The sequence below is a fragment of the Physeter macrocephalus genome, chromosome 13, assembly GCF_002837175.3.
Source record: "Physeter macrocephalus isolate SW-GA chromosome 13, ASM283717v5, whole genome shotgun sequence".
In the NCBI taxonomy this organism is placed as follows: Eukaryota; Metazoa; Chordata; class Mammalia; order Artiodactyla; family Physeteridae; genus Physeter; species Physeter macrocephalus.
This window is the reverse complement of record NC_041226.1, coordinates 84,089,525-84,104,395: the sequence shown is the minus strand read 5'-3', so window position 1 is coordinate 84,104,395 and position 14,871 is coordinate 84,089,525. Positions and strand designations below refer to the sequence as shown.

The window sequence follows — 14,871 nt, the reverse complement described above, 5'->3', positions numbered from 1 at the left end:
GGTCACTGGAGTGAGGTTCCCCCTGGTGAGACCTGAGATTTCCCTTCTTGCACAGACACCAGCCAAGAAATGCACAGCCCACGCGGAGCGAGGGGCAGGGCACCTCCGGCAGAGCTGGGACAGTTAACCCTGTTAACCCCGTTTAAGGAGCTGCTCCTGTCTGGTGATACAAATCCAGAGCGGAGCCCTTTACAAACCGCTAGTGACAGGTTCCAGCCTGGAGCAAAGCGACTGAGAGCTCAGGGCTGAGCTTTGCTGTGGTCATAGCAGCAGGAGAAGCCATTCTGTCCGCTGGGACCGTGGACACGTGGACACAGGGACCGGTCTCCTGGCCTCAGCTCACTCACCTGTGGCAGCTCCTCCCTGTCCTGGGCTCTGTGAGAGACTGTGTGAGACTCGGCCTCGGCCCTGACTGCGGGTTGGCAGACAGGTTTCGTCTCCTGTGCCGATGCTGACCGGCTGCTGGTGCCTTGTGTGGACTCCGCAGGAAGGACTCTAAGCCTGTGTCTGGCTCCATGCGGAGGAGTGCGGCAGTTGATTAGCAATGTCTGCCACGGTAGGCGTAGGAGAGGGGTGGCACGTGTGCCCTCTAGTTGCTAAGCCCTTCGGCCCTAACACTTCCAGCATTCCACCTAGTAACTATAAGGACATCAAGCAATATTGCTTTAATTTTTCTTCTTCCTAAATATTTAGAGCCCTTAAAAGCCAAGAATAACAGCAGAAGCCAAGTTGCTCATTATTTGTGAAAGGCCTCTTGGAGCACACAAGTGTGGGAGCCCTGGCTGGGCCAGCTGCACAATAAGCCCATTGAGTCTTGTCTGAGAAAACACAGAAGAACCCTGTCATTCTCTGCATTCATAACTTCCGTGCGTCCCGGCCCCTGAAATAGAACCCCTACCGGAAGACAGCTCACAGCACTCAGCTTGTTGGCCGAATCTGCCGTCTCGCCAGCTGAGAAAGGGCCCTTCTGTATGGGTTGGGGTTCTCTCCCCCTCTTTTTTAAGAAGAAACTGCTGCTAGAAGGAGAGCTGCCCACAAGGAAGTCTGAGGCACGTGTCCCGGATGGGGGACTTCGGGAAGGTGACGTAGCCTCAGTTTTCCCGTCTCCCAAGCGTGCACGGCGGGCCTGGCCTTCAGGGGTGTGAGGATTGGCTGGCATGATGCCCGTGAAAGGCCCATCAGACTCAGTTTCTGAGACAGCCAGTGCTCAGCAGAGGGTGTCTGTGCCTTTAGCAAGTGGTCATCACGGGCCATGTTCCTGTTCCCCGTCCTCAGATGCACACACACACCCGTGCACACACAGCTGGCTCTCAGGGTCGAGGCTTGCCCCTGCCTCCTCAGTGCTCGGCGTCTGGCACGGCAGGTGCCCCATCAGTCCTGCCGGGAATCGTAAGCAGCTTGTGTGAGTTGTGAGTCATTCTCGAGCGCGTTATGCTCTGTGTTCGGGGTCAGTCACCACCACCCTCTCCTGGCCTCCGTTGCCCCATGACCGTCTGTGGAGCCTCCTCCCTGCTTGCCGCTGGTCACTTTGGAGATCTGTGGAAGGGCCGCGTTGAGGCCTCTGAGGCTGGGAGCTGGGTGGGGCCTGTGTATCTGGGCGGGGGGGCTGGACACAGGGCAGGGCCGGGTTGGGGCAGGGGCGGCAGATGGAAGGAGTAGCCACGGCTCCTCGCCGAGCGCTTCAGGCATTTGAGTTTGACAAGTCTTGTCGGTCTGGGGAGAGCCTGCTGGGATCCCCTCATGAAATCTGAACCTGGCCTTCTTCGTGTTCCCTCTACACCTTGACCCCCCAGGGAGCCGGGCATCTGTTTAAATGGTCATACTGGAGAGAGAAGGGGCTGGAAGGGAAGGGAGCACTATGCTGGGATGTTTGCGTCTACGCTGTGCCCCGGGCTGCTGTGTCACCTTGGGGAAATCTCTTGACCTCTCTGGGCCACTGTTTCCCCATCTCTGAAATGGATCAGCACCTACGGAGAACAGGAGTTGTTATTAATCATATGGTAACTTCCAGAACAGGAGCCTGGGGTGAGCACTTTGTAGGCATGATGTCTGAGCAGACTCTCAGTGGCCCCGATGAGGCAGACCCTCTCCTGGGGGAGAACGAGACTCAGGGAGTGGTTGATGTCGGAGCCCCAGGAGTCGGCAGAGGGGGGCTGTGAGCCCAGCCCTGCTCCTCTCCAGGGCGCTGCACCGGGCGTGCAGCAGCCCTCAGCAAATATTAATGCACCAAAATGACGTATTTTGCACGACAAATACAAAATAGGTGTCTTGCCTAAAAAATCTTAGGCTGTGGTTTTTGTTATTGTTTACCAAGATGAAACGGGCTCAGTGAACTGTTCTCGACACCTACAAAACACTTCATTACAGTTTTATGATGACTTTAGGCTGTCTGGTGAAATTACAGAAGCATCTTTTCGTCTCCCCCCAGGTCATCTCAGCCGTGTCGAGACTCTCCCTGCACAACTTGGCTCAGAACAAAGGGATCAGGTGAGCTTCGCGGAGCGCGCACTGCTGAGTGCCTGCCCTTTCATCTTCATCCGCCACCCGCGTGCCCTGTCACAGATATTGGAGTTTTGAGCAGACACCCTCTGCCCTGTGTCTTTCTCATTCATTTTCAGCGTGTTGTCGGGTTGCCTGTTGGCAGCGGCTGGAAGGGGCGGGGAGGAGGGGAGAGGCTTCAGCTCACACCGGGGAAATCTGGCAGCATGTTACTGATGGCTGCAAAATCTCTCTCGATTTAGGTAATAAGATCAGCAAATTAATCCTTTCACAGATCACTGCCTACCTAAATGCACTCTCCACACATCAGAAGTGGGTTTTGCCTCGCATGAAGTCGCAGTGTTTGTTTGCTGTGATGGGGCCGAACCAGGGGACCTGCCTGCTTGGGGCTGCAGGCCTCCCGGCAGGAATCTCTCCACTCTCAGCTTTAATTCTGCTCGGACTGCAGAGAATCCCGTGGCCCCCGCGGTCTGATCTCTCGTCCCTGACACGTGGACCTCATGGGGCGAGGGGCCCTGGAACTGGGAGGGCGGAGGGGTCAGGGGAGATGGGGGGATGGGGGCATGCCGGCCACGGGGGAGGGGGATGGGGGGCAGCCCCAGGTGAGGACTGGTCATTGTGGTTTCTGACCCATGGATTGGGGTCAGGGAGACCAGGTTCCATATCCGGTGAGGACAGCCTGCCTTCCTCGATGTCCCCGGGGATTGTGGGCTAGCAGGGTGGGGATGAGAAGCTTGGGAGGGCAGAAATAGCTCCTCCTGAGGGTGGAGCGAATGGGGTCGCACGTGGCTGGGTGCAGGTGCCTTTGTGAGGGTGGTGGAACCACGGAGGGGCTTCACCCCTCCGTGTTGTCGTGGAGGGGGGCGCTGCACATGCGTGGGCTGGGGGTCCCAGGACCAGGGTGCCTACCGCAGCGGGACCCTCGGTGGGGCTGTTTGCCCAGGTCCAGAGGGTCACCGGAACAGACGCAAATATTAGGGAACCCACCCAGAACCTCTTTTTCTGTTGGGTTCTCCAAGGACTCAGAAATTTCATTGAATTGAGGATTTTTTTAAAATGTCAGCTGAAGGATAGGCTGTTAAAAAATGTTTTTAAGCTGCTATTAAACACACATTCGAGAATATTTATAACACGTTTAGGGTATAAGGAATAACAGTAAGATGAAACCCCTGTACCCACCACCCAGCCTACGTTCTAGAACATTGCTTCAGCTGTGAGGCCCCCAGTTGCATGGGCTGGTTTTCATTGTAGCTTTTGTCTGTAATAGGGACACGTTAAAAATGTTTAATTGAGAAAAGCGAGTTGTTTCTGGATACCAAGACAGTACGTGGATTTTTGTGTGTTTTTCCCGGAAACGGTCGTCCGTTCTTTCCCCCGCTAGCCCGGGACGACAGGCGCTGTTCCGGGTTGCCTCTTACCCGTTCCAGCACATTCTCCACCCGTGTGCGCGTGTCTACACGCACATGCAGGCAGGAAGGAAGTCCCGCCACAGCAGTTAGCCATTTTAGCTGCTTTGTCACGTAACGTGACAATGTGAGCTTTTCTCTCAATCCATTAAACATCCTCCCAAACAGGGGCCTGCTGCCAGCGAGCCCAGTGTTGCTCCTGGGGCGGACGAGCCGGCTGGCTGTGCTTGGACTCGGTCCTGCGGTGGCCTGAGCACCGTGCCAGGCTCCCCACGCCGTGCCCTGCCGGGCCCGGGGCCCGTGACCGAGGCTGTGACCGTCCTGTCCACAGGCTCCTAGAGCCTCAGTTTCCCTGAGGGTTGACAGCCAGCCATAGCATCTGCTGGTGGCTTAGAAGGTGGTGAGGGGCCTGAGAGCGGGCGTGTGACCTCTGATCAGTGTGGATCCCGCCCCTGGGGGACGGGGTGGTGCCCTCCCTCCTGGCCTTCTCGCCCCCATCCCCCCATCTCCCCTGACCTCTTCGCCCCCGTGGTCCCAGGGCCCCCGCCCCACGACCCAGGTGCCTCCCAGGCTGCTCCCGTGGTGCTCTCCGAGGCTGGCAGGGGAGCTTGGAAACCTGCCCTCTCCCCTCCCTATTCCGGGAGCCGCCCGGGCAGTGTGTGGGCACAGCGGCCCCCTGGATGGGGAATGGAGACCCCAGCCCTGAAGGTGGCCACCCCTAGGGCGATGGTGAGCAGAGAGGGTTGCGATCTGGGCTGCGGGGTTGGTGAGACCCGGCTGTAAACCCTGCATCTTGTTGGCTGTGTGTCTTGTGTGGGAAGCTCCTCTCTGAGGTGGTGGATGGGGGTTCACCCAGGGGGCTCCTCGGGGTTCATTCAGATGAGGTACGTAAACCCCGAGGTCAGTGTTGGCCCACAGAAGGGCTCGACACGTATTATAGTTTGTTGCAATGACGTAACAGGGTGTGTTGGGGGCCCCCAAGACCACCCTCGGGTCTGACGATTCGCTGGGACCCAGAGAACTCAGCAAAGCCGCTATACTCCAGATTCTGGTTTATTACAGCAAAAGGAGGCAGATGCAAATCAGCAAATGCAAAAGGCACGTAGATTGGCGTCCAGGAGAGATGAAGCACGAGTCTCCCAGGTCTCCTCTGTCCGAGGAGTTGCGTGGACAGTGCTTCATTCTCCCAGAACGAGGTGTGATGTCATGGGTGGGGGTTGCCAGCCAGGGAAGCCCCCGCTGAACTTTGGTGCCCAGGTTCTCGTTTGGGGTGGGTCATGTAGACACGGCTCACTGCCCACGTGGGTGACCTTAGCCTCCGGCCCCTGCAGAGGTCGAGCTGGTACCGTGGGGCCCTAGGCCCCCCATAAACCCCATCATATCCCAGACTCTGTGGCTGGGCCCAGGGCCCCCCAGGTAGACAAAGCTGCTCTTATCAGCAGGACATCCCAAGGGCACAGAGGTCCCTGCGGGAGCCTCCGGGCCAGGGCCTGATCTTTCTTGAATGTGCAGGGAGGGCGTGGGCAGCCCAGTCTGCTGCGTTAACCCTTTACTGCACACGGGGGAGGGGGAAATGAAGGGGATCGGGGAGGTGTTTGCAGACAAAAGGGAGAGGCAGGATCGCTCGGTTTCCCCTGTGCCCCATCCTCACCCTGTGTTTCTCCCTCCTTGTCTGAGCCCCAATCCAGAACTTTCCCAGGGTCCTTTCCCTCCGCAGCCCCCTGGGGACAGGACCTCCATCACCTCACACGGCTCACCCACCCTGAGCCTGGGAGGCGGGCTCCGACTGTCCCTGGCGCGCACGCCGCGTTTGAATAATCTCTCCTCCTGCACCGTACAGGCTGAGTTTTCTTTTCGCGGGCACTTTACCATCCTGGGAGCCACCGGCGCTAACACAAAACGCTAACTATGCTGTCTTCCCTTAAGAGCAATTCACAGTGTTGTTAATTAGCAGAAGGTGTTCCTTTAGCCAAACTTTTCTGTTTTGAAAACCCACAGACCAAGCCTGCAGCCCTGAAGAATCTCTTCCTCATTTCTTTCATGGCTGGAGAGGAGCCCAACATGCTCCTTTAGAAAAACGATCATTTTCACAACACTTGCTCTGTGCATAATGAGCTGATTTTCCACAAAAGCCCCAATCATGCTTCTCAGAGGCTGATGAATAGGAGACTTAATCTCAGAGCCGCACCCTGGTGCTGGCTGGGGGATCAGGAGTGATGTGTGTGTGTGTGTGTGTGTGTGTGTGTGTGGGGGGGGTTGGGGTGATCCCTGGGGAGCCACCCAGCTCAGCGTGTGGGGATGTGGGTCCTTGTTGCAGCTGGAGCCGGATGGATCCAGACTGAGGGATCATCACGGCTGGGCTGGGAATGGCTGGGAAGGAGGAGACGGTGAGACCCTCTCTGCGGCTGGAACTGAAAGGTGAAGCCAAGGCGCCCCCCGCCGGCGGAGGTCTCATCTGTCAGCCACCTGCTTGTTGAGTGACCTTAGGCAGGGAAGCTCTTGGACCCTCTGTCTCTTCTTCCATAGGCTGGGAAAGCTCCACCTGCCACGCAAGGTTGCCGTGAGCCCGTACACTGTGCAGTGTGATTTGGTGCAGCCCCTGACGCTCTGTGAACGCCCACGGGCTGCTGGCTGGGTGGTGGGCTGACAGGTGCCCCCTCCCCCCAAAGATACATCCACCTCCTAACTCCTGGACCCTGTGTGACAGGGAAACGGTTCTCTGCAGGTTATGTTTTTATAGAGGTACTTACATCTGTAATTGTAAGAGGGCGGCAGGAGGGTCAGAGTCAGAGGAGGGAGATGTGATGACACAGAGGAGGTTGGAGTGATGTGCCCACGAGCCAGGGAACGCGGGCCGTCTCCGAAGCTGGAAGAGGAACGGATCCTCCCCTGGAGCCTCCGGAAGGAGCCAGCCTTGCTGACACCTTGATTTTAGCCCATAAGACCCATTGCCGACTTTTAACCTTCCAGAACTGCAAGATAGTAAACCCGTGTGGCTTGGGGCCACTGTTGTGGCCCTTTGTGACAGCAGCAGTGGGAGTGAATGCAGATGGCATGGGACAGGAGCCTTAGGAGCGGGCGGGGGGGCCGTCGTCGCGCCCTAGGCGCGTGGACGTCTGCACACACGCTGCGCTGGGTCCGGGTGGTGGGCTCAGCTCTGGGTCCTCGCTGGGCTGAGTGCTCTTGGGAGCAGGGACCAGCCTCCGTCTTTGATTCTCTGGTCCTAGCCCAGCCCCACCACCCTGTCTTGTGCTCCCCGGCTTTTCATTGAGTTGCACTAAACTTCACGTAAGGTTCATCCCTTTGAAGTGTACGGTTCAGTGGCAGCTCACACGTTCACAGTGTTGTGCCTCCGTCACCCCTGTCTCGCTTCCAAGCATTTCTCACCTGAACAGAGGGATCCCACCAGCTGGGGCAGCGGCGCCTGCAGTGTTCCTGATCCTGCCTGGGGCTCCGTAGAAGGTTCTAGAAGGGGAGGGTGCTCCTCATGGCAGAGGCAAGGCTGGCGGGGAGGGAGCTCCTGTCTGGGAGGTGTTGGAGGAGGGCGTGCGGGCAGGGGAGCGGGGGCGGTCAGGCCCGGTCAGTTTGGTTTCCTTTGTTTCAAGGACCCCGGAGCTGGTGTGATGTGGCAGCCGAGGCTGGTGACCGGCCGTCGCCGGGTGGGGTGGGGTGCTTCATGCCTCAAAAGGGTGCACGGTGTGCGGGCCAGGCCCTCGCTCGAGGGAGCAGGTGCGGATGGGGCTCCGCCTGGCCTGTCCCCCCACTCTGGCCTCGCAGGTGTCGTCACACAGAACCCACCTCAGAATGAGGAGGGGCCGGCTGAGGCCAGGGCGGGGCCCCCGCCTGGCGGACAGAGTGGTCGCAGCGTGTGGATTCTTTTTGCATTCTCCTAACAAAGTGACACCTGCTTCCACGCAGGGCCCCTCCCGGGAAGGAATCTACTGTTGCATTAAACCTCCTGCCGAGAACCCTCTCCCCCCACTTGGTGACAGTGACCCACACTCGGGGAGGAGGGGACAGCCCTGGGGCAGCGGGGAGGACCAAACGCTGGCCTTGGCGACACCAAGGCCGTGTCCTGTCCACACTGGCCACGGGGACGGAGCTCCCGGGAGGCACCACGGAGCCTTTGAGCCTTCCCCACCGTCCAGGGCCTGCAGCGTCCTTCCCTGGACAGCTGAGCGCTTGCCGCCGGCAGCTGAGCCTGGGCCCCACCTGTGAATGGGGCTGTCGGGAGGACGGCGTGGAGGAGGTGGGCCGCGTGCTTGACAAACGGTGGCCAGCGGTGGCCGGTTGACTCTTTCTGAGTCCGTCGCCACCGCAGACACCGGCAGGGCCGTCTCCTTTCAGCCGTCACTCACCCCTGCGCAGAATTTTGAAGGAGCGCTGTGTCTGCTTCTCTCTGCCGCTACTACTGGGCACGAGAGCTGGAGAGGGACACGTTGGTTCACAAATATATTAAGCGGCCGTTTCCCGCGGGGCAGCGGGGAGGTAATCCGTGCGGGAGGCGGTCAGGACAAGCGAGATGCAGCCCGGCAGGAGGGGCGAGAGCAGCCAGCTGGAGCCTCCGCGGCGGGCGGGGCTCTTTAAAAAGACACATTGCGGCTAAAATCTCTCTCTGCCCCACTCCCAGATCGTTATCCTCGTCAGCTCGACGTGCCTGTGCTGTCAGTTTGCCCACAGAAAATGTGCATCTGGCTGAGCTATAGTGGATTTTTATTGTTGTTCCCTCCCCTCCCCCACGCTCACTCGCTCCCTCCCATTCACCTACCCACCTGCCCGCCTGGCCTTCTGTCCATGCAGCCCGCTATCTGTCCGTCCATTCTTCCAATTGCCCGCCGTCACCTGTGCCCTCATCCATGCGCCCATCTGTCCTTCCACTTCTCCGTCCACACCCCATCCTGCCACCCTTCCTCCATCTGTCCTCTTTCCCGTAAACGTCGGTTGGTCTCCGCATCTGTCCTCTTTCCCGTAAACGTCGGTCGGTCTCCGCATCTGTCTTCTTTCCCGTAAACGTCGGTTGGTGTCCGTGTGGTGCTCCGAGGTGGTCAGGGTCACAGCTTCCGTGGCCTGGCAGTGATCGCAGCACAGAGCAGGCCCTCGACAGTGTGCTGCAGTGGAGGGCGGATGAGGAAGTGACCCGGCCGACTAGGGGTGGTGCTGGGGTGCTGGGTCCGTTTCTGCACGCCCCCAGCCTCCGTGGCCTCCTGGGTGACGTGGGGTCAGAGTTGTAACCCCCTCCCTGGGTGGTTGTGAGGATTCACAAGGTGGCCGTGACGGTCTCAGCACAGTGCCCGGCACGTAGTAGGTCCAGCGCCGAGGGACAGGAGGAGGGGAAGGAGCCTCTCTGCATGGGGGATCTGCCCGCACCTGCCTGGGAGGCTCTGAGGCTTGAGGCAGGTCGAGTGTGAATTTCCCCGTTCCGATTCCTCGGCTCCCACACCTGGCCCTTCATCTCCCACTTTTACACACAGGGAGACTTGAGGCCCAGAGAGCTTCCCGAGCAGGTGGTGGCGGGGCCCAGGGAGTCGTCTGCTCATTCATTCATTCCTTTGCCCATTCATTCATTCATTCTGTCAGCGCTTGGGGATGCCGGCAGCCCTGGACAGGTGCTGGGACACGTGGGGGACCAGTCACTGTCAGGTGGGGAGATGGACACTGGACCCCGGTCACAAGCAGGCAGGCAGCACTGCAGCCGTGTGCAGGGCAGGGTGCGGGGAGCAGCCGGAGCGTGACCCCAGACCACAGGCGTGGGGTTAAGGGCCTAAGAGACCGGGGTCTGGGCTGCCGGTGTGCTTTTTAGCAGGTTTCTTAGCCCCGAGGCCGTTTCCTGGTCTCTGAAAGGGAGGCTCACTTGGTTGACGGTCAGAGCCCGGGGCGAGGGCCAGGGTGGAGCAGGGGCCAGTGTGGAGTGTCCCGGGCACAGTTCTCAAAGCGAGGCCTGGGGACGCTGCCTCCCAGCCCTGGCTTCCCATGGGGCCCCCGGTGAGCCCGCGGCAGGGCAGGTGTCGGGGGCTGAGTGGTGGCCCCAAGAAGATATGCCGCCGAACCGGTGACTGTGAGCTTTGGGGAAAAGTCTTTGCAGATGTAATCAAATTAGAGATCTTGAGATGAGATCATCCTGACTACCCCGTGGGCCTTAAATCCAAAGGCAGGTGTCCTTATAAGAGGCACGCAGAGCAGGGACCCGGGGACAGAGGAGGGACGTGGAGACAGAGGCAGAGACTGGAGTGACGCTGCGAAGCCCAGGACCGTCTGGGGCCCCCGGGAGCTGGGAGAGGCCGGAGGGCTCCCCACAGAGCCTCGTGTGGCCCTGCCTGCCCCTTGATTTCAGGATTTTTGGCCTCCAGCTCCAAGAGAATGAAGTTCTATCGTTTCAAGCCCGGGGATGTGGGTTTTGCTGGGCAGCGAGCTCTGGGACGGGGCCCAGGCAGGGCTCCCTCAGCCTCTGGCATCCCCGGTGCATGGGGGCGCAAAGCTGCAACTCCTGAAAGCTGGGCAAGAGCCCCAGGAGCCCTGACCCGGTCCTCGCACGGCCCTCGCCAGCCTGAGACCTGGATGCCGAGGAGGAGGCCAGCGGCCGGCAGGGAGGTTTGGGGTTCAGAGACCCCCTCCAGTTATCAGGGATGGGAGGTGGGCCTCCAAGGACAGTGGTGTCCTCACTGGCAGGTGCCCTGTCCCCAACGACATTCAGTGTTGGGGGCTGTAAGAATGTCCTCGGGCACTGGAGCCCCAGCTCCGCCCCCCTCCCCAGGCCTGGCCTTCCCTCTAGGGAGCGAAGACTGCTTCACTCTGTAACAGGCAAAACAATCAAAGGCTGCCTTCTCAGCAGATACCACCATTAAACATTTATCGGGCAGCTGTGTAACGTTATCGGCTCATTTTCAGGGGCGGAGAAGGAAATCTTGTCCTGTTTTGCAGTGGGATTTATCCATATGCAGAAGGGATGTGAGGTCATTAAAAATGCTCTGGAACAGAATGTGACATCGCGGTGTGGCCGGCGGTATGGGGGGATGTGGCCCTGCTAGCAACCAGCCCCCGCCCCCCAAGCCCGGCTCTGGGGCCAGGTCGGCGGTGCTCTCTGTGCAGCCCTGAGCTCTGCTCCCAGCCGTGGCCGGCGGGAAGGGACCGGCCCAAGCCTCCGCCTTAGCAGGAGGACGGCCGAGCCAGTGAATCAGACACACCGCCTCGAGATGCAGCCTCATCTGCAAAAGGTGTTCTGGGCTTTGGGTGCATCCAGTTACACAGTGCGAAGGCAGTGCTCGGATGAGCCTGAGTCCCGCTCATCTCATTGTCGGGAGAGGGGCTTTGGTAATAAAGGGATGGTCCCCCCGATGTCACTTGGGTCATCCTTCTTACCGTGGGTCGCCTCTGGCGCGTCCCTGCTCTGTGCCGGCGGCTGCTGCGGTCAGGGTGGACCAGGCTACTCAGTGCCATCAGACAGCCCCGAGTCTCGATGACTTGCTGCAGCGACACGTGTGTGTCGGCCGTGTTCCCCTCCACGCCACTTGCCCCCAGAGCCAGGCTCTCAGGCGGCCTCCAGCTGGAACAGAGTGGCCACCGCGGCAGGGGAAGGAGACCCAGCAAGTCACCCACTGGCTCCTACAGCCTCTGCCCCGTCGGTGGAGCCAGGGTGTCTAGCGACCGGAATTCAACCCGCCCCGCTGCGTGACGCTGCCCATCCCTGCGAGGAGGGACTCTTGTCTCCCATTCTAGAGATGAGGAGACTGAGGCCAAGAGCCTGGGGCGCTGGCCTGAGGTCAGGCCTTGAGGGACCGGTGGAGTGAACTCAGATGCGGCCCCGCCAGGCTGCCTCAGAGGGGCCCCCGCGCCGTCCAGCCCTCGGTGGGTGAGCCCGTGCGACCTGAGCCTGCCCGCCGCCCGCCGTGTCTCCCTCACCTCCGGCTTCGCGCTCAGGTACGGGGTCCCAGCCGCCGCTCCCCACCAGCATACGCCTCGTTTTTAGGCAAGCTGTGGTGATATTTTGACAGGAGAGGATGGACTCTTGGAATTGACCATCTGTCTGGCTTCCCTTAACGTTCCCTGCTGATTCCCTCTTGGTTATCAGTTTTCCTTCTTTTATTTTTATGGATTCATTTATTTAGTTTTTAATTATTATTTTTAAGTCTCACGAGCCCAGTATTCAAGCCCCAGACTAGAACCTTCTAGCTCACAGGACAGAAGGAAACGTATGACCCCCCCCCCCGCCGCTCCCCCGGGTCCTGGCCCCAGCGGCCCCAGCAGGAAGTAACCACCACCTCCCTGCTCTTGGAAAATTAGTCCTGTTACATTTCACGCGGAGTTTTGTGTAGTCTCCATTGTTTCAGACCTCTAATACAGAGTCACCGGGTGTAAGCTGACTGCCGGGATTGCTGTTTTCACGGCCGTCATGCGATCGGTCAGGTCGTGGTGGGCAGCTCTGCCCCGTGAGGCACGTTGGCCCTTCCGGAGCTGCCCCTCCTCCTGTCCCCCGTTTCCCGTGCCCCGCATCGTCGCAGGAGCGACACACGCGGGCCGGAGCCCTCCCCCCGGGTCAGCTCACCGAACGCGCGCCTGGACCCCGGGAATACAGGGCCAACCCCATTTTTCAGGGGAGGCTGGGGCCCCGAGAGGGCACCTCTAGCTCAGGGTTGCCCAGCCGGTCGGGGTGGGACTGGGACCTCATCCTCCCATACTCCCATGGGAGTCCTCTGGGGGTCAGGGGGCCTGGGGCCTGGGCCCAGCACTGACCCAGGCACAGATCCGCTGCCCGGGGCATCTCCGGGCCCTTCCAGCCTCAGGGCCTGGCGGAGCTGGCCTCTGGGGGCTGGGAAGCCAGCCTCGGGTCTCACCTGCTGACCCTGGGGGCAGCTGAGCCTCCCTTTTCCCTTTGGGGTCACTGGTCGGGAGACTAAGGCAGGCCTCTACCCTGCTCGGCCCTGGAGGGTCCGGCCCTCCACCGTGCGATGTGACGCGGGGCTGCTCGACGGCCGAGGCGCGGTCCCGGCCCCGCCCCTGGTGGGCTTGGTGGCTGCGGGAGGCTGGGTGCCCTGCCACGGGCCCTGCACGTCTCTCCAGCTTGGGAATCTGACCGGCGGTCCGGGAGCGGGGCTTGGCTGGGACGGGCGTCCGGCTCTGGCCCCTCCCAGGAGGGCAGCAGTGAGGCACCGGTGGTTCTGATTAAAGCCGAGGCCTGGAGCCCGGCCCTGAGGCTGGGCCGCGCCCTCGGCCCTACAGACTCCAAGGTGAGAATCGCAGGCTGGGCAGCTGGCCCGAGCCCGGCCCCGCCTGCCGCGGGCCACCTCCAGACCCAGGGCTGGCGCCGTCCAGAAGGGCCGCAGTCCAGTTCCCTCTCTGAAGTAGCCAAGCCGGACCCCCGGGACGCAGTGGGGGGCAGCAGTCCTGTCCTTGTCCTCCCGTGAGCCCAGAGCGGCCTGGTGCCCAGACACTGGCACGCCCCTTGTCCTGCACCGTCACCAGTCGTGTGCACCTGCTCCAGGGGGCTGAGTCTGAGGCTAGGGTGGCAGAGAGAGGGACGGAGGCCCTCAGATGCAGTGGTCAGTGCCCCTCTCCGAGGAGGTGGCCTCGATCTGGCCGACCCCCGAGGAGTGAGCAGAGCCAGTGTGGACAGGTCTGGGCATCGGAGGCCCAGGCAGAGGTGCTGGGGGGCGGGGAGGGGCTGTGCTTGGTGTCCCTGTGGGATGGAGAGGGGCAGGGGGTGGGAGGGAGGTCGTGTTGGGAGGGGTGGGCAGGGTGGGGGGGGTCTCTGGTCTCTCTGAGTGTGAGGGGCAGCCCTGGGGGGGCGGGTTTCAGCAGGCAGTGGCCTCGGAGATTTTGTCTAGAAACTGCTGGCCGCGTGTGGACTGCAGGGGCTCCAGGGTGGAGGCCGGGACCGGTGAGGGGCTGCCGTGGGTGTCCAGGCCGGAGAGATGGTGGCTCGGGGGAGGGGTCATGGGGGGAGGGGAGCGAGAGCCCGATAGGCCACAGGAGGTGCTGGCGGTACAGGGAGTGACACCCCACCCACCCGCTTGGCAGGTCAGTCCCTCGGGATGACCAAGAGCTGCAGCCCAGATGCTGCCGGACGCCTGGGCAGGGGTGACGAATGCAGGCTTGTTCCTGCCTGGGTTTCTTCCCTGCTCTGACCCCTCCTGGGGTTAGTCCTGGCTCCAAGCCCGGCTCTGTCACTTCCTGGCTGGTCCTTTCGGGCAACTTCCTCTACCTCTCTGAGCCTTGGTGTCCTCATTTGTGATGAGACGGTAACCCCCATCTTGTGGGGGGGCTGTCATGACTGACGGGGAAACCTGAGGACACCCCCACCCAGAGGCCTTCCCTGGACCCCTCGTTTGTGAACTGGGCGGAGGGCTTGGGTTTCACTTGTGTCCTTTCAGCAGGGTGTGTGAGCTCCTACCTCGACCCCAGACCCTGAGCCCGGCGGTAGGGGCTTGGCCCGATTGCTCTGGGAGAGTCCCCTCCTCTGGGCAGTAGGTGGAGGGCTGGCCAGAACTCCCCCAGGAAGAGGACCTGCTTCTCTAACTGGAGTCCACGGACCAGTCTTCCACCTGGAGCCTCGTCCATCCCAGCTGTGCCACAGAGAACACCGAGATCAACTAGTGATGCCTGCCCTGGCCAGAGGGGATGGGAAGGTAGGGGGTGATTGCAGGCAGGCCCAGGTTTGCCCTCTCTGTCCTGGCGGACCCACCAAGGGGAGGGACCCTCCCTGCGGGCCTACAGAGGCCTTCTTAGCACTTGGTGGAAGGGCCAGGGGCTGACCCTTCACTTCCCAGCAGACTGGCAGGAAGTGGGAGGAGGGGAGAGGAGTGCCTCCAGCTCTGACACCCCAGCCCCTCAGCCAACATCTATTCTGGGAGGTGGGAGAACGTGGCTCAGAGAGGGGAGGGGTCTTGCCTGAGGTCACACAGCGGTTTGGTGGTCTCTCAGAACACCGCCTCCGGGTCCCCCCAGAACCCTGAGGAGGGTCCCCAGCTAGTCT

General features: G+C 60.9%; 1 protein-coding gene across 1 annotated transcript in view; it reads left to right on the top strand.

Annotated features, from left to right (window-relative positions):
• VAV2 (vav guanine nucleotide exchange factor 2) overlaps window positions 1-14,871 on the top strand; it is a 203,318-nt gene that overhangs the window by 100,114 nt on the left and 88,333 nt on the right. Inside the window, exon 3 of the mRNA XM_055089387.1 lies at window positions 2,429-2,487. Within this exon, the coding sequence (XP_054945362.1) occupies window positions 2,429-2,487 (59 nt within the window). The remainder of the gene's footprint in view (window positions 1-2,428; window positions 2,488-14,871) is intronic.